General features: G+C 35.8%; 2 protein-coding genes across 2 annotated transcripts; one reads left to right on the top strand and one right to left on the bottom strand.

The window, feature by feature from the left end:
• Positions 1 to 240: 240 nt before the first annotated feature.
• Positions 241 to 17169, top strand: ELE39_001317 (very large low complexity; the record flags this gene model as incomplete). The annotated part of the gene is made up of 1 exon (XM_067344356.1): positions 241 to 17169. One exon carries the CDS (start codon positions 241 to 243, stop codon positions 17167 to 17169), a length of 16929 nt encoding a protein of 5642 aa, XP_067200394.1.
• ELE39_001306 (RRM domain containing protein) lies at positions 17170 to 18225 on the bottom strand (the record flags this gene model as incomplete). The annotated part of the gene is made up of 1 exon (XM_067344345.1): positions 17170 to 18225. The coding sequence occupies one exon, from the start codon at positions 18223 to 18225 to the stop codon at positions 17170 to 17172; it is 1056 nt and encodes a 351-aa protein (XP_067200383.1).
• Between the last annotated feature and the right edge of the window lie 92 nt (positions 18226 to 18317).

The following is an 18317-nucleotide window of genomic DNA, read 5'->3' as shown; positions in this document are numbered from 1 at the left end:
ATTTCAGGTAATAATTAGAATTTGAGGTAGATATAAAGTAAAATTAGCACGGTTTGGGGTGGATTATATGAAGAGATTGATTGAAGGAGAGGTAGAAGTAGAGAAAGGATTAGAAGGAGGTAAAGGAGGAGGTATAAGGGAGTAGAAAGGAAAAAGAAGGCTTAAGAGAGTGATATAAAGAAGCCAGAAATAATTGTTAGCTTTTAAATAGGAAAGAACGTGTTTGTGTAAAAGGAAAAAATGTCACCAATATGGACAAAACCAGATTTTCTTGAATTAACAATAGGTGCAAATTGGCGAGTACCGTCAAATGTATTGGGTTGTGATGGCGGATCTTGGTATAGTATTAGTAATAGTGCAAAGTTTTATCTCAGAGTTCTTGAAAAGTTACAGAATGAGTATTTGTCAATGAGCAATGCTTCAGGTGTTACGACAGATTTAGAGAATTTGAGATTATGTTTAAATCGAATAAGAAACTCTGTAAGTTATATATCGGAAGAGTTTCCTTGGTCAAGACTTAAGTATATGTACGAAAAGGCTGTTTTGAGGAGGTCTACTTTGGATTTTAAAGAATTACATAGATTTATTGTAGATACAATTTCGAAAGTAAAAAGTCTTGAAAATGAGCATTCTATAATTCTTCCAGGAATAATTTCTTTGGAAGACTCAAAGAAGCCTATATTTTTGCTCTACGTTGTGTCTAGAAATGATAATCAATACTCTTCAGGATTTGAAACTTTTAAAGGAAGTAGTAGTCTTTACCAAAGTAATAATAATCCAAGATACTCATTTTCTGTTATTAACGTTTCAGGATTTGGTACTGAATATCATTTATATACAAATTCTTTAATGAGTAATAATCCAACTTCCCTTATGAGAGATTCAGTATTGGTTATTTCAGATATTTATACTGAGAGACTAATTCATTCTGCATTCTGGATTAGCTTGTATAGGCTATCTTTTGTTCCTTCAAAGAACAATATGCATTATCTATACACAGTTTTACTTCCTTTTTTGAATGAGAAAAATTTGTACGATAATTGGGTAACTAAAGATCATTTCAATTCTTCTAATAAGCTTGGGATTGGTAATATTTGGATACCAAATCCAAGAAGAAAAGAGTTTGGATCCAGTAGTAAATTAGTACAATCAGCTCTTCAACTTTTATTTCAAAGTTATTCCATTTCGATCTTTAAAGGAGTTAAACCTGAACAAAAAGCTGCTCAATTTCAATTGTTCTTAAATTGGTCCATTCTTAGACTTTTGGAAGAAGACTTTAGTAATTGTATTAAGAATTCAGATTCCATTTCTTTTGTTAATGCTTGTACAGTAATATCTGCATTTATTAAAGCTTTTGCATATGAAATTTCAAACTATTCCTTCAGCTTATCAATTCCAGATCATCATCCTATTCTGGAAAAAAAAACAGATACCCTTATTATGTCTTCTAATACCGGTAATTCTATACCGTTCTATGAATGGTACCAACATTTATGCCGTTTTAAAGCAAACTTTGAAAAGATATTTCCTTGTAGTTTGTTTGGATTTGGGATGGGATCATGCACTTTGTCTTCAAATATTGTGTCTAATCCAATTACTAGAATTGCATTATATTCAACCTTTGCAAATTTTGGACAGTTCAGACTAGATGGACCTAATATAATGATTTTGGCGGGAGAATCTAATGAACCTAATATCGATATTCCAATAGAATTAGATTCTATAGATAGGAAAATTACATGTATTGAAGATGTAATTAATGTATTAGAGACTTGTATATCAGTTTGTGTTTTGCTTACAACGCAGTCAGAAAGTGCAAAGAATTCTCATCTAATCAAGTTCAAGTTAATTCAGCATGTATTTCAAGATCTGATTCCCATTCCTCTTCCTTGGACACATCCTCAAAAAAAGGAGAGATGTTTTTGGAGCTTTTGTCAACCTCAGCTTTTGAGATCACAACAAGTTCGAATCTTAGAATTGCTTAATTCATCAATGAGACATTTTCTAGCAAGTTCATTTTCTATTGGATTTAACCATAAAATCCCTCAATTTGATCGACTTATTGTAGCTGGTGCAATCTCATCTATTGCTGATAATATTGCAAGAAGTTTCCCTTTTGACTTTAAATCTCCATTGTCAATACATCTCACTGGTAGACATCAAGGTCCTAAGAATTGGTTTTATGTGGATCTTATAAATTTTCAAGAGATCACGGATTTTGGTGTATATACAGATCCAAGTACCGTAACAGTAAGATCAATGGTACTGGATTATTTTCATTCAACACATTATTATAATTCAGATGAGAATTTAAGATTGGTTCCAGTATTTTCATTTGAGGACAAACCTGGTACTTTGGATGAAGGTACTTTGGAGCTTTTAATGCAAATTTCTACAGAATTTGGTTTCCCAAGCCACTTATCATTAGTAAAAGAGGATCAAAGAAAGATGAAAACTTTTTCGATTCCTTTGTTTTTCACGGGAGAGACGAGAGAAATGATGGATATTGTTCCAGAGTTTTACAGTCTAAGAGATATATTCTTTTACTTAAAGTTTGTAATTACTTTAAGTTTTGAAAACCATCCAGAGACTTTGAACTGGAATCCAGCAAGTTCTTTCCTGCTTTGGAGTTATAACTCTGCCAAAGATTCATATCAAGTTAGAGGTTTTGATAAGAACTTGGAGTGTAATTATATTCCCACCAAATCTTTAGATACAAAACAACATAAGGGGCTTTGGTCTTCCTTTACAGGATGGCTTACAAGCTCTGGCGATAAGAATCACCTTAAGAGTTTTTCCAAATTAGCTGATCCAGGTACAATAATTAACTCTTTTGATGCTTTAGAAGGTGCTCCAGGTGAATCTTTGATTGCTTTAAACTGCAACTCATCTTCGAATTCTTCCACTCAGGGTTTGCCATCATCAGGATCTAGAACTGGACCTGGAACAGCTTTTAATTTAAGTCCAGGATCAGGACCTATTGCAGATCTAGGGCCAGGATCAGCATCTGTTGTTGGCCAGGGTTTCACTGCAAGCCCAGGATCTGCTTTTACCGTAAATCCGGGATTGGGATCTGGATATGGAAGTTCTGAGAACTCTAGTTCATCTTCCAATAGCAGTTCTTCATTGGGTTCATCGGTTTCAGTGGGTGATGAAAGCGATATCCTCTATTTGAAGAGCCTTCCAGGTCTAAGTGACCAGTTACTACCAAGTGAAGTAGAGCGTGTACTTCAGTATTTAACAACTCCTTATCTTAGAATACCTCTTCTTTTGCAGTTTTTTTCGGATGAAAATAGGATTAACTCCCTTTCATCGGTATCAGTACAACATATAATTTGGATGTCAATTTTGGAGCCTTGGCAATGGTCTCCTATAAATAGTTCAAATAGGGGCGAGTCTCATACAGAACCTTCTCAGCCAGTAGTGATGGTACCTGTTGAAGATGTTAAGGAAATTTCAACTTGTTCAGGTCTTTTGTTTAATGAGCTTTTGAGATCACCTTCAACTCTTTTTAAAGCTTTGGAGGAGTTAATGTTGATGGCTTTGGATAAGGATACTGGGTCATTTTCGGGTGCAAACTCAAAGATTATTCTATTTGTACTAAGAATTTCCATAGTGATTTCAAACTATACAAATTATCTGATTAGATATCACGAAAATTGGAAAAGAACGGGATTGGGAAAAGTCTTGGGTATGAATTGTGGTGGTAGTGAGAAAAAGACGGACAAAGATTCTATGATTGGACCCATGGTTAATGGAGTTTTTAGAGGATTCGAGATCCTCTTTAAGGATGAGAAATTAATTAACTTACTAAAACAATCGTACACAAGGCTGAGGTATTTGATAGAGAATCTTTACTTGAGTATGATTGTGGATTGGATGAGAAAGGCTTTAAAGGAGCTTAACATTCCTACATTGTGTGTTTTGTATGCTCATATTGCGAGTATTTATGGCCAAGTTTTCAATGTTGACGATTTGGACATTCATTCCGTTACTTTTTTACTTTCTTCTCTGGTTTTTCTTACGACTCATTACTCTGTAGAGGATGGGTCCTCCGGTGGTAGATCTGTAAGGAAGTCTTCTTCCTCTAATTCTTCCTCTACTTCTTCCTCTTTTTCATCATCATCTTCAGCTTTTTCTTCCTCAATGCATCAATCTGAGAAGAGAATTTCGAGTTTTTATATAAGAAATCCTTGGGGTTATACTTTAAATAATGTATTGGGAGTACCGGATTTGGATATATTTACAATTCAAGCAAGAACAAGAAGTATAATAATTAATTGGCTTTCAAACAACGTAAGAGAGGCAAACTTGGTTTTAGATACCGTAGTTAATGCGGTAGCAATGAAGGGAATTGGTGAAATAGATGGTAGTAGTTTAGATCTTGAGAATGATCACGGAGACAAGGGGTTGACGGGAGGCCCGTCAACACGGGAATGGATTCAAATTCCAAGTATAAGTGGAGGAGGCAGGTTTGTTCCATTGAGCGAGATTCCTACAGATTTGTATGATTGGTTAAGTTGTGATGATGTTGATTTTGTTAAGAGCAAACTCAGTTCAAGACTTGGATCTAGAAATACAAGTTTCAGTAGTAGTTCTTATAGATCTTTGAACTGGTGGCGTTTGAAGAAGAAGTTTTCAAGGGCTTTACAGTCTAGAAGCCAGAGAGGAGGTGTTGGATCACGCTCAGATGATGGACAAAAGGAAACTTCTGGCTCTTTTATGGACGGATTGGGAGGACTTGGGGGAGGATCCTTTTCTCAAAGCAGATACTTAAGCACTAGATTGGAGTACAATGAGTGGTTTAGGACGGTTCTTTCAATAAATACTGAAACGGAGATAAATGTCCAATTTTCATTGTTTTCTCTTAAGAACAATAATTTGAGAGTTCTTGGGAGTTGGATTCATGATTTTGAGGACTTTGCAGACGTAATTAGGGAGTCAGACGATTTTCACGAAGAGGAGGGGAGGGGATTTTCAAATGGTAGATTATTGGGAAACCAGTTTCAGTCAGCAGATATTGCAAATACTGAGAATCTTTATTGGTGTAAGTTGATAGGGAGTAGGATTGATTTGTATAAGTGGGAGCCTTTTCATAAGACGAATCAGGTTACTTTTAAGACAAGGTATAGTAGAAGTAATCTTCCAAAAGGGGCTGAGTGGATTGTTGATATTTTTGAGCCTTGGAGAGCAATTTTTTTGGGAGGGGTATCGACAATTTATATTGATGATGGGAATTCTGGTTCAAGCAGTGCCAATAAGATCTTTGGATCTTTTGGCTCTCACGAGGAGATGATAGTGGGGGGAAGTGATGGAAAGAAAATTGTGAGTTATAAGCCTCCAGATCTCTCAAATGTGGTGAGGATGCAGTTTTTGTATCCCTTATATGAACCTGGGGAAGGACCGGAGTCTCCGAATCAAAAGGTTAGTATGAGCAATTCGATGGTTTCAAGATCGGAGTTTGAGAATGGGAGAAGGAGAAGGGTGAGCGGAGATGATAAGGGTGAGGATGAGTATAGGGAAAACGAAGAGGAGGATATTGATTCTCAGAATGCTGAGATCGTGACTCATTCTTTGAAGGAGATAGTAATTCAGAGATTTCCTCCAGTTATTTTGGTCTTTGATATTGTTGAGCAGGGAAGACTTTACTATAAGCAGCTTTGTCATACTTCAAACATTTCCTATAGTCTCGGATCTTTGGATAATAGCAAGTTCATATCTCCTTTTCTTTCAACCAGGGACTTTTGCTGCGATAGGAGTGGAGTTAATTCTGTGGGTCTTGGAGAATTAGGGGAGGCAGGAGGGGGTGGAGCAGGAGCAAGCGGGAAATTCTTAAGACTAGATTCCAACATGGATGGAAGGTTTTCCCTGGCTTCTGGGATCCCTTTAAGTAGAGGAAGAAAGCCCAGTAAGTCTTTGGTGATTATGAGAGATTATTACAAAGAGCCAGTTGGGACTGAGATGTACATCCCTTCAAGATTTCTATTGGGATTGATTCCACAGGTATTTTTAGAGACTCATGAGTTTTGGCAGAGTCAGAGTACAGGTAATATTAGAGGGTACCCAAGAAAGTCGGCATTAAAGTCTTCCAAGATTGAAAGAAAGAAACCAGGCTTGGAAGAAGGATCTAATTCCACTATTGAATTAGGAATAAGTACCCAGAGAGATCTAAAAACGAGACGACAGAGTTGTCTGAATAAGGGAGACAAGCCTGAAGTTCAAGATCATGACCTGACTCAGAATCGGAATCAGACTCATAGTCAAACTCAAGATCAAGATAGGAAATTGAATGACGAGGTTAGAATACATGATGAGGATCTCTACTTATTGGATATTTTTGTCTTTCCTTGCTCCGATCCAGCTCAAAGATATGGATTAATTGGAGATGGAGTATCTTTGATACAGAGGAGATACATTCAAAATCCAAGTAATGTACAAACTTTGATTAATCTTCAAACTCTATATGGATCTTCAGGAGAGTTTCATTCCTTATTTAATACTTTACAAAGATTGGATGACGTATCTCACACTCTTTTATGGTCTAATGATAATCCCGTGGACTCTAGCGGAGGATTTGGGGGAGGAGGAGGTTTTAGTAGAGGGAATCTTTCGATAGAGTTAAGCTTGGATCAAATAGAGTTTCCGAGATTACATTTGAGTTTTGTGAGAAGAGAAAGAGATAGGTCTAACACACTATTAACAATGCCAACTAATATGAGGAGTTCTTCTGGATTCAGCTCTGGGCAAGTAAGATATGTTTGTGAGCAGCATAGTGGACTTTATTTAAGCTGGAGAAATATATTCGACTATCCATTAACATGTGAATTGCTTAGAGGTCTTCCTCATTCAGTTCTTTTGGAGAATGATGATGGCGACTTTTTCATCTTGGTCCCTGCTACCGCAAAGCCTATATTAATTCCTCCTATAGGATTGGGAGGAGGGGAAGGAGGAACAGGAGGAGGAGGAGGATTAGGAACAGGAAATAGTTACGGTTCCAGTTCCAATTCATCAATCCAGGCAAATGAACAGGGAATGTTTGAGCGATTTTCATCTACAATAGGAAATAGCAATGAGAGCCTTTCATCCTTGCTTTATTCTAGTACAAGCATTTTGAGTGAAAATATCGAAAGTATAACAACAGCTCCAGGTCAATATTTAGTATCAATGGCATCTGTTGCATCTCAGAATTTGTTTCATACAGCAGTCTCTACTTTGGCAAACACTACAAAAAATATAGTGGATGGAACAATTAATAAGGCTGGAGAGGTGATTGTGGGAGGACTAGGAGGAGCAGGATTAGGGGGAGCTGGCGGAGATGGAGGAGGAGTTTCCTCGTTACTATTCAAGGGAACTTACATTATGGACAGAGGAGACAAGGTTTGGATCTCAAAATTGGGCCCAACAAAACACTATCTTTACCCGGTCCACACTTCCAAATCTTTTGTATTTATTAATTCAGTAGTTTCTGGTCTATATTTGATGCTTTGGAGGTTTTTGGAGCAGCAGTTTGAGTCCGTGCTTTCTGTATTGGATATTGCAACAAGTAGTGATATGGAGAGTTCAGTTTCTATGGAGGGTGAGTGGAGCTCAGAGGAGAAGCAGTTATGGCAAGTCTTCAATAGTTTGGGCCACGCTTGGGACTGCCATCCTGATGCACATGCGTGCAGACTTAAGATCTGGTTATATTGCCTAAGACATTTCTCAGCTTCAACCTCAGTTTCAGCTTCATTATTATTGTCAAGAACTAAAACAATAACAACAAAATCTTCTTTAGGACCTGATGAATTCTTTTCTACAACATGGGACCTTTATCCAGATATTCAAGGGTATGTAACAAAGCTTGCAAGTATTTCAGCAAATTGTAGACTTTCTTTGGAAGAGGAGTTGGAGGTTTTACAGGCTTTTCCACATTTTGTTAAAGATTCTCCAGAATTGAATAATCGTCTTAATTTGGTAACTTCTGCTTTAGAAAAGGGGAAAAGACTTTCCTCTTCTTCCTCTTCCTCCAAGATTCTCCCTGAAGAAGGAGCAGGAAGACACATTAAGGATCTTGGAGATCTTGAAATGATAGAGTTTCAATTGTTTAATCCACAAACTCCTCAAATTGATGACTTTGATAGCTGGATGGATATTTCTTGTATTGGAGTCTCGGAATATGGAGGCGTTTCCAATATTAATAATCCGGTGTCTTCTTTATGGGAAAATCTATCAAATACTTTGGGAACTTTGAATCTTCCTCCAGTAGTTAATAGTAATAATTCTTCTAATGCTAATAGTTCAGGAAATGGTTATTACATGGATTATGGTTTAGATAAAGCAAGAAGATCAGCTTTTCTTTCTGATGGATTACAACAGATGATAAGTGGATATAAAAGTGATAGAGGAGGAGTTGTTTCGGGAGAAGATGCCACTGAGTTTCTTATCAAGTTTCTAGGCAGGTCAACAATCTCAAAAATGATTTCCAATGCAGTTTCTGCAACAGTCTCTGGGATCTCAAGTGGAGTGGCAGCAGCTGTAGCTGCTGTAACTACTACTTCTACAGCTACTAATAGTGCTGGTAGTACTAATAGCACTAGTGGATTTACTCTGGATATTCCCTTTATCCAAGACACTTCCTCTAATACCCTGGGAGTAGCAGTAGGAATAGGAACAGGAACCCCAGTTGTTTACCTGTCGGACTGGATCTTCATCTATGAGTTACTTACCGGACATTTTCCATTAGAAGTGCTTCCAGGAGAATCTACCCATGTATGGGGAGTACTTTTCGCAAGATCTCTCCCGGCTTGGGATTGGAAGTCCCCGAGCATCCTGGTATCAATATTAAGGCTGCTTATGCTAAATCCTGCACTGGCTTTGAGTTCAAGAATGCCACGCTTTTCAGAACAAGTAAAGAAGAACAAGTTACAAATTGGAACAGTTTTAAAGTCCCAAGAATGTTTTCAGACTTTGGTAAAGGATGCATCCTTGATTCTATGCCAAGAATACAGAACAGGATCTCTAGTTACCCATTCTAAATACTACTCAAAAAGTACCTCAAATGCTTCAAAGAATTCACTTTCTACATTTTTCTCTTCCTTATTTGCTCCAAGCGTAAGAAATGTTTCACAGCAAAAGAATTCTATTAAAGCTTGGGCAATTTCCCCAGAATCTCGAATTTCAAGATGGAGTGTTTCATTGAGAAGGGGAAACTATAACTGTGAAGAAAGGAAGCTCGGATGTATTGGTGTTTCTGGATCTTGTCAAATAAGCAAACAAGATTTGCTTTGTTACTCAAGATCACCCATTCTTGCAGCACAGAATATGGACAAGTTCTTAATCCCATTACAAAAAGAACCAAGAAATAGCGGAAATAAGGCAGGAGAAGTAGAAGATCCAATATATGATCTTCCAGGGATGCTATTCTCACATCCAATAAGCAAAACCACTATTGGAAAGTCTTCTTTGGAAAGATATAGAAATGATATTAGAGAATACTCGAGTATGATCTCCAAGAGACTGGACTTTTCCATTCTCGGACTTGACTACACAAGGCTGTTTTCCGCTTTTTGTCAGTATCACGGGCTATTCACTGAAACTGGAGTTAAAAGTGAAAAAGAAAAAGATTCCAAAGTTAGATGGGAAGATATCCGAAAAGGTATAATGGACCTTAGGATGCTTCTATTGCAGCTATACTTCAAGGATGGACAGTTTATAGATTCGGCGATATCGAGACTTGATGAGATAGCTAACGGACAGGCAGGAAGGAAGAGTGTATGTCAGGAAAAGATTAATAAAAGTGATAAGGAGTGGTTTTTGTATTGGTATAGTAGTTTTGGAAAATTGTGTGGTAAAGAACCAATCTTACGTTTTGATTTCCTTGTCTCCCAGTTAATGAGCTCAAGTTCTCAAGCTGACATAAAGAAGTTGAGTCTATTTGTAGATGATGAAGACATTCAAGTTATTCACTCATTAACTGCAGCTACAATGATGACTGTGAATAGGAGATCTCAAGTAAGCAATGCTTTGATTCAACTTAGAGACATTATTTGCTTTCTTTCTACTATTCAGGATGAGCTTAGGCTTAGGGAAGGAGGAGGAATCTCAGGTCAAAAAAATCAAAATCATTGGAATAGTAATAGTAGTATTACTGCTTTAGGTAAGGATTTTAAGTGGTTGGAAAGGAATTTAATTTCATTGGAAATGAAGTTAAGAAATGTGGCCAGGGTTCTTTCGTCAAGAAGACATTATGTTAGATTGTTGGATATTAGGAATGGAAGTGAAATAGTTACCAGAGAAGATCTTGAAAAGTCCAGAACTGAGGATGTATTGGCAATATATGATCCAAGATTTCTCGTTTTTGAGTTTGCTTATAGTATTTTGCTGAGAAAAGATCAAGTTGAACTAATACATAAACTATATAACTCAGCAACCAAAGGAAGGAGTATCTGTCATCAAATGATCATGGGAGCTGGAAAAACTACTGTTATTTCTCCTTTGTTGTCCTTATTATTGGGAGATTCTCAGAGATTAGTGATACAAATTGTTCCTCCCGCTTTGCTTGAATTTACTAGGGATGTACTTAGGTCCAGATTTTCCTGTATTGTCAAGAAGAGGATTCTTAAGTTCCAGTTCAATAGGAATTCCATATGTACTCCTGAGTTGTATAGAAAGCTTGTTCACGCTAAAGAACAGAAGGCTATCATTTTATGCCATCCAACTTCTGTGAAGTCTCTATTCTTAAAGACTGTATTCTTGTTTAGAATTCTCAGATACTGGAATAACGATATAACATCTTCTTCCGGACTTAAAATGGCTCTCAAGTACATTTCTCTTTCTGCTAATATTAACAAAAACAAGCTAGTCGAGTTGTTTGATAAGGGAGGATCGTCAATTAAACAAATATTAAAGATTGGGAGCTCTGAACAGGTTAACCATATTAACAAAGTGACAAGCAGCAGCTCTAGGGGAAGAGGCGGATTGGGGGGGGGGGGAGGAGGAGGAAGAAGAAGAAGAGAAATTAGGAATTCGAGATCAAAAGAAATTTCGTCAAAACTTGTAAACGATGTTTTGAATAATGAGGATAAGGAAGAGCTTTACTTACAATACAAAAAAGAACTGGACTTGTGTCTTAGAATCCTACATATATTCAAACACGAATCTGTAGTGATTGTGGATGAAATCGATATGATCTTACATCCTTTGAAATCTGAACTTCACTGGCCAATCGGCGAAAAGATTCCATTAGATTTGTCCGGAGATCTTCATCCTCCTATTCTTACTGACGATACTTTTGAAGGAGGAAGTGAGTGTTTTGGATCTAGACAAAGTCAGGATCATGACTTTAACGACAATAGTGAATATTGCTCTTCTTCTTTTGCTTTAGACTCTACAGGGATGAGGTGGTTAATCCCTTGGTATTTGATTGAAGCTTTACTTACAAAACCCAATCAAATTAATCTGCTTAGTAACAGTCAAATGCTTAAAAGCGGATCCGTAGTTAACTTGCTGGTCAAGATTCAATCTAAAATAGAATCTGGGATTTCTAAAAGAAGCGTACAAAGCAATCCTCATCTAGTTCTATTGGATGAGGAATACTACGAGAGGGAGATCAGACCTCTCTTGATTCGCTGGATTATTTTTGTAATCAGACTTCACAAATTCTCAGGGCTTTCTGATGAACTTTGCGAACTTTACTTGAATACCAGAGGTTCCTTGAGGGCGGGATCTGGAGTTGAAATGGGAGCTCTCGGAACAGAAGCTCCAGAACCTAAAGGAGCTCAAGAAAACACCAAGGATCTTAAAATATCGAGCTTGATCTCGAAGTTGGATCATCTGGATGACTTTAGTATGAAACTTCTTAATCTAAGCAAAGATTGGATAAATGAATACCTTCCTCATGTATTTCAGCTTGTTCACAGAGTATCATATGGTCTTATAGACGAATCAACATCAGGAATTTCCAGAAGAGATTGGCTTGGACAAAGATTCCCAGATTTAGGAACAATGGGAGTAGAAAGAGCCAAAACAGTGGCTGAGCAAACTCCTCCCTTAAGTAGACATCTACTTTCTATCCCTTTCATTGGTAAAGATACTCCTTCAGTGGCTTCTGAGTTTAGCCATCCAGATGTGGTTATTGGACTAACAATCTTAGCTTATAGATACAATGGACTTAGAAGAAATGATATCTATCATCTTTTGGATTACCAGAAAAGATCATGCCAAGGAGGTTTTGGCCAGCTTAAAGATAGACCAAGTGTTTTAGAGTTTAATAAATGGGTCAAGCTTTCTGGTGGAAGAGTTAGAGGAACGAAAAGAGACAAACTTAAGAACATTATTTCAACTTTGCATTGTCTCAATCCCAAAAATTCACAAATACTCGATCATCAAAAAAAACATTTAGGCGCTGATTTTATTAATAACTTGGAAAATCATAGTGAAGAAAATACTATTCAAACAAATAAGAAGTTCTCTAAAATAACTAATCCACTGCAATCTGGCACAAAATCGTCTCAAATTGACCAAATATGTCTACTTTGGCCTCTAGACGTAATTAATCTTCAAGATCATGAACAGCTAGAACAACTTTATGAACTTCTTAGATTTCAACCTCTAGCTATTAAAGCTTTTCTAGGAAGGCAAGTATTTCCTGAATTGCTTGAATATAGCGAAAAACAACTTTCAGCTTCAGGCCAAGAAATTGGCGGGGAAATGCTTTTTTCTACTAGATTAGGGTTTTCCGGTACCCCAAGTGAATTACTTCCTGTAGAACTTGGAAAATGTGAATATGAAAAAGGAAGTGATGGAGAAATGATTCATTATCTTACAAATGGAGCAATAATTTCTTCTATAGAAATTTTAGATGTTGATTGGACTGTCAAAGATTTTCTTTTAGATATTTGTAGTACATGCAGAGACAAAGAAGTGCATGCATTAATAGATTCAGGTGCATTTATTACAGGATTATCAAATGTACAAGTTGCAGAATTTTTATTGAGAAATGGACTTAAGGATATTGACGCAGTGGTTTTTATTGATGATAGAGATAAACAAATGATAATGCTTAGAGATGGATTTAGAATTATTGAGATCTCACAATGTGGGGTCTCTTTGGAAAGAAGATTTGCATTTTATGATCACGTTCATTCTATTGGACAAGATATAAAACATACTCCTCTTGCAAAAGCAATTCTTACTGTTAGCAAAGATATGGTTTTTAGAGACTTTGCACAAGGAGCTTATAGAATGAGACAACTTGGGCAAGGTCAAACGATTCACATTGTTTTACAAGCTCAAGTCGCTGATCTTATTGAAAGAAATGCTTTAGTTTGCAGGATGATTTCTGAAAGAGACTTATTTACAAAATCACGAGATAAATCTTTTTTTTCTGGAAATAATAATGACAGAAACGAAGACTTGATTTCTTTTAGAGGAGGTAACTTTGAAATTCCTAATCCCCTTTTATTCCTAAGATGTTTATGTGGATGGCTTCTTATTCAAAGTATAACTAAAGAATTTGAACAAAGCCAGCTTTTATGTGTTCAATCTTTGGAGAATATTTGGAGAAAGAAATCGTTTAGAAGAATGATAAATGAACATGTTCAATGGGAGGACTGTAACTCGAATAAGGGTGAAGATAAACTGGTTGATGTATTTGTTGAGAAGCTTTCCTTTGAAATTTCAAGCACTGTCCCGTTTAATGTTCCAGTTAAAGATCAGCTTAGAAACAAGCTTTTGGATAATCGCGATCTTATTCTTGAAAATAAAGGCTTTGGATCGTCCAACTTTAATATAGTTGAGGGTGGAATTGCTCGTGAAAAAGGAGGAGCTGGTGGTAGTGTAGAAGGACTTGAGATCAGATTAGCAGAGCGTCTTCTTGGACAACTTGAAGAAATGAACCTCTATAAAGGCCACCAGATCGATAAAGTGAGGGGAGAGGGGCTTGACCGTGAAATGGAAAAGGAGCTCGAGATGGAAATGGAAATTTACCAAGAGCGAGAACTACAACAGGAAAAAGAGCAGGAAAAGCAACAAGAGAAGCAACAAGAGACGGAAAATGCCAATCTTACTTTAAAGTGGGCAAAACCTAGCTTGGATGTAAGTCGGGACTTTTGGCCTTTTGAGGCTCTTTTGGCGGGAAATTCGATGCTTTCTCTTGGAGTTGGGGCCGGTATAGGAGCAGGAGCTGGGACAAAAGAAACCCCAAGTAGTAGCAGTGGCAACAATAGCAACACAGGAAGGAGGAAAATAGAAGAACTTGCACCATTTGCCTTCTTCATGACTTCAAAAGGAAGTGGAGGGGGAATTCACCGTCAGACTTCTACTAATGCTTGCCCAAGCCTTGAAAAGATATTCCTCCCTCTTAGTAAATATTGTGTGATGAATTCAAATACAACAAATAGTAATGCTAGTGGTATTAATTGCATAGATTTTCCAAACCATCTCAGATTCACGACAAATCTATATAATCCAAGTATTGCAAGAAATTACTCCAATAATTCAAACTTTCAGCAAAGACTTAATAACTTTAATATCATCATAGAATGTGAGAATGGAAAATCTCCTGATAACAACCATCTCCCTAGAGACTATTTTTTCCAGCTTAAGGAAGCATTCGCAGTTTTTGATGGAGACTCTACTGGGAAAATTAATCTAGATGACATTCCTGATCTTATAAAAACTCTCAACTGGGTGGAAAATGTGAACTTATTTGAGAGAGAGATTCTCAAATGTCTCAGATTCAAGGTTAAATCAAAAGTCAAATACCAAAATGACTTTACTCTTTCTCAAAATAGAAAAGATAAGACTATCAAAACTGTAAATAACTTGCTCAGTGTTGAGAATGAATTAAGTGATGGTAATAATACCAATACCAATAATACCAATAATCAAATTAGTGTTGAAAAAGACGATCTTCTAGACTTTATTAATAATCATCCTTGGGAAAACTCTAGTATTAATATGGTTGAAAAGAATGGCCAAATTGTGGAGATGGATTCCAGCGAACTAATCTTAGAAAACAGTTATTTGCAAGAAGAAGAAAAAAAGATTAATATTGATTTTGAAGAATTATACCAAGTAATGAATTCTGTACTAAATACCAGCTCAAATAAATGTTATATTGCAGTAACCTTAGAAGAAGCTCAGTCTATTAGATGGATTATTCATAGAATTTGCTCAGATACTGATGCTGGAGAAACTTTAAGAAAGACTTTAAATCTAAATAGTAACAGCCAATTCTTTAGTATTAAGATCTACCACCTCTCCAATACTCTTATTTTACTTGATGAAATTAATAACGATATGATCTCCTCATTTTCCTCATCTCCCCCCTTCCAGTTGGATGATCACAATAGTAATGGTAATAATTTAAACAATATTCCAATAGATTTTCTCCAAAAATTGAACCAAGAAAATGATATTGAAAAGATTAATTTATTGGAGTTACAAGCCCAGTCAATCTATAAATTTGTCAATTCTGAGAGTAATTTCACAAAACAAGAAATTAGTACTGCCGTTAGAACTCTTCAAAATACTCACTGCAAACTCAGAAAAGATTTTTATCTAAATATTAAGAAATGCAGAAGACGTAATAAAAAAGAAAATGAAACCAATTCACTGGAAAATAACCATCTCTTGTTAATAATTTTCACAACACCAAATGAATCAGCCATCCTACAATGTAGAGGTTTGGCCAGTAGATTATCCTCCAAACTGGATAAATTTAATATGACAATCCTTGACTTGTTCAAACTATTAGACAAGAATCAAACAGGTGCCATTTCATCAGTTCATTTATATGCTTCCTTGGAATCTCTTCAAATAGCTCCAAATCCTCTAGATTATTTAAGAATTATACACTTTGTTTTTGGAAATAATCAACCAGATACTGCAAATGATTTAAACTATTTACATCATATTTCAATTTCTCAAGAAAGCTTCATGAAAGCTTTTTATACACATAAAAACTTTAGCAGTAATTCTTCAATGAATTCCACAGGATTGCCTCCTTTACCAAAAATAGATGATTCCATGATTGCTCAGGCTGAAAATAAACTTAAAAATAATATGAATATTTATAAAGATTCTTATAATGATGGATTTGGAGGATTTGGTAGAGGATTGAGTGGATTGGGAATCCAATATTTCGATCCCATATTCCTATCAAAACTAAAATGTAAATTCAATCTTCATAGTAATTTCCATAAAGTCTTTGAAATTCCTGGAGTAATAACCATTTGGAACCCAGATCAACTGGAGGGAAAATATAGAGGTGTTATGAAGAAGAATAGAGAACGAATATGCTTTGGGCAATATGGAAGTGGAAACTACGATCTTACTATGAATAATAATAATAGTAGTAATAGTATTAGCGGAAACTTCCAGTCACAGATACTTGAAATCATTGACAATAACTCATCAAGTATGTCAGAAAGCTCAGAATTGAAAAAGTTTGTCAACATAGTCTTTCCTCATCCAAAGAAATTTAAGCCAATATTCAGAGGTTCACTTTTAATTCCAAATACTAACATGGAGACTGGAATATTCACAATATGGAAACCAATTCCTCCATCAAACCAATTTGCAACTCTGGGAATTCTTGTAACAAAAGGAGATGAAATTCCTTCAATTAATACAATTAGATGTATTCCTATTCACTGGTGTAAAATAGTTAATTATAGAAGTCTCCCTTGCATTGGATCTCTCCAACAAAAGCCAAAAACTGGACAAATAATCTCAGAAAACAAAACTTTTCAAACAATAATTCATCCAGTTTCATTTTGCCTTACTTCAAATCTTCAAATACTTGGAGCCGTTGTTAACCTTAAAAGTCATGCATACTCTGAACATACAAATATTTCTGGATCTTTTGTAAACAAAGACCAATTTCTTCAAATATATAACAAACTTTATATCCCTGCTGATGAAAAGATTGTAAACTTTCTTAATTATCGCGAAATTCTGGATAGAAATGTTCTATTTTCAAGACTTTTCTGGCTTGATATTGCTTACTCTGACATTGCATTCCACTATATCAACACCAACAACTTTGAAGATAAAAAAATAACAGAGGGTAATGAACAAATGAGTTCAATTCCTCAAGTGATTAACTGCTCATATCTAATCCCCCAAATTTGCAACAAGAAGAATTGCGCTTCTAATCACAACCCTATATCACTTTTTGGAATGTAGTTATATCCTTTCAGGCAAAATCCGAATAGAAGAATCTCTACTATCGCAGAAATCCTTGTAATCGCATTCACATGGGTAATTATAGTGGCTTTCTTTATATTTTCTAAATGTTATTGAGACTCTTCTCTTTCTCTGATAGTATTTTCCTTGTATCTTGTCATACTTTCTCGACCTTATTCCATGCTCCCAAGCATACCTTATCTCATTTTGCATAATATATAAACTGTTTTCTGGTATATATACCGTCTTCTTTCCAATACGATCATATCTTCTCACTCCACTACTCTCACCAGAAGAAAAATCAGGATTTTGACACTTTTTTAATTCGTTAAATTCAAACAAAATACCACTTCCTAAAGATATTACTGATATATTTTCTCCAATTGTATGATGAGAATCTATATGAGGCCCAATACCCTTTCCTAACTCGTACTCATTTATAGTAATTTGGTTAGGAACTTCCGTTATTAGCTTTGACAACAACATCCTTTCTACTAGACGGGTTAATATACATGGAATGTCTCTCTCCCATACAGAACTTATTGTTTTATTATTATAATCGAAAGAATAACCATAATGTTGAACTTTACGATTTAACTTAGTCTCCCATTGACCGTTACTGTCAATCCAGTCCAATAATTCAACAGCCTCTAACTCAGTTATAAAATCCTCTACTAAGACCAATCCTTTCTCTGCTAAAAATCTTCTATTTTCATTATAATCTTCATCAACTTGATTTTTAACCCTACTTTTTACTTCAACCCTTTCTGAATAATCCGCTTTTATCCTCCTACCACCAATCAACACCGGTGCTTCTTCTGCATGCAGTTGCATGCAATGCTCGTAAAATTGTATTGAGGCGCGCAAATTTGCAAATAACACAAAAGAATTCGAATTTTCACCCAAATGAAATTCTTTAACTTCGCCAAATGTTTGAAACTCTTTCACAAGATCTTCCTCTAACCCAAAATAGCACTTTCTACCAAGATTTGAGATGTGAATCAACTCAGAGGGACTTTTTGACCTCTTATAGTTGTAGATAATTTCTCCAGTCATTCTTGATACATGAGATTTTATGTATCCTTTTACTAGTTAATTAATTAATATTTTAATTTTTTTGGTTTGTTTTATTTCTAATTTTGCCATTA

Source organism: Cryptosporidium sp. chipmunk genotype I (genome assembly GCF_004936735.1).
Source record: "Cryptosporidium sp. chipmunk genotype I strain 37763 chromosome Unknown contig_17, whole genome shotgun sequence".
Classification (NCBI taxonomy): domain Eukaryota; phylum Apicomplexa; class Conoidasida; order Eucoccidiorida; family Cryptosporidiidae; genus Cryptosporidium; species Cryptosporidium sp. chipmunk genotype I.
This window is presented reverse-complemented; position numbering and strand designations above follow the sequence as displayed.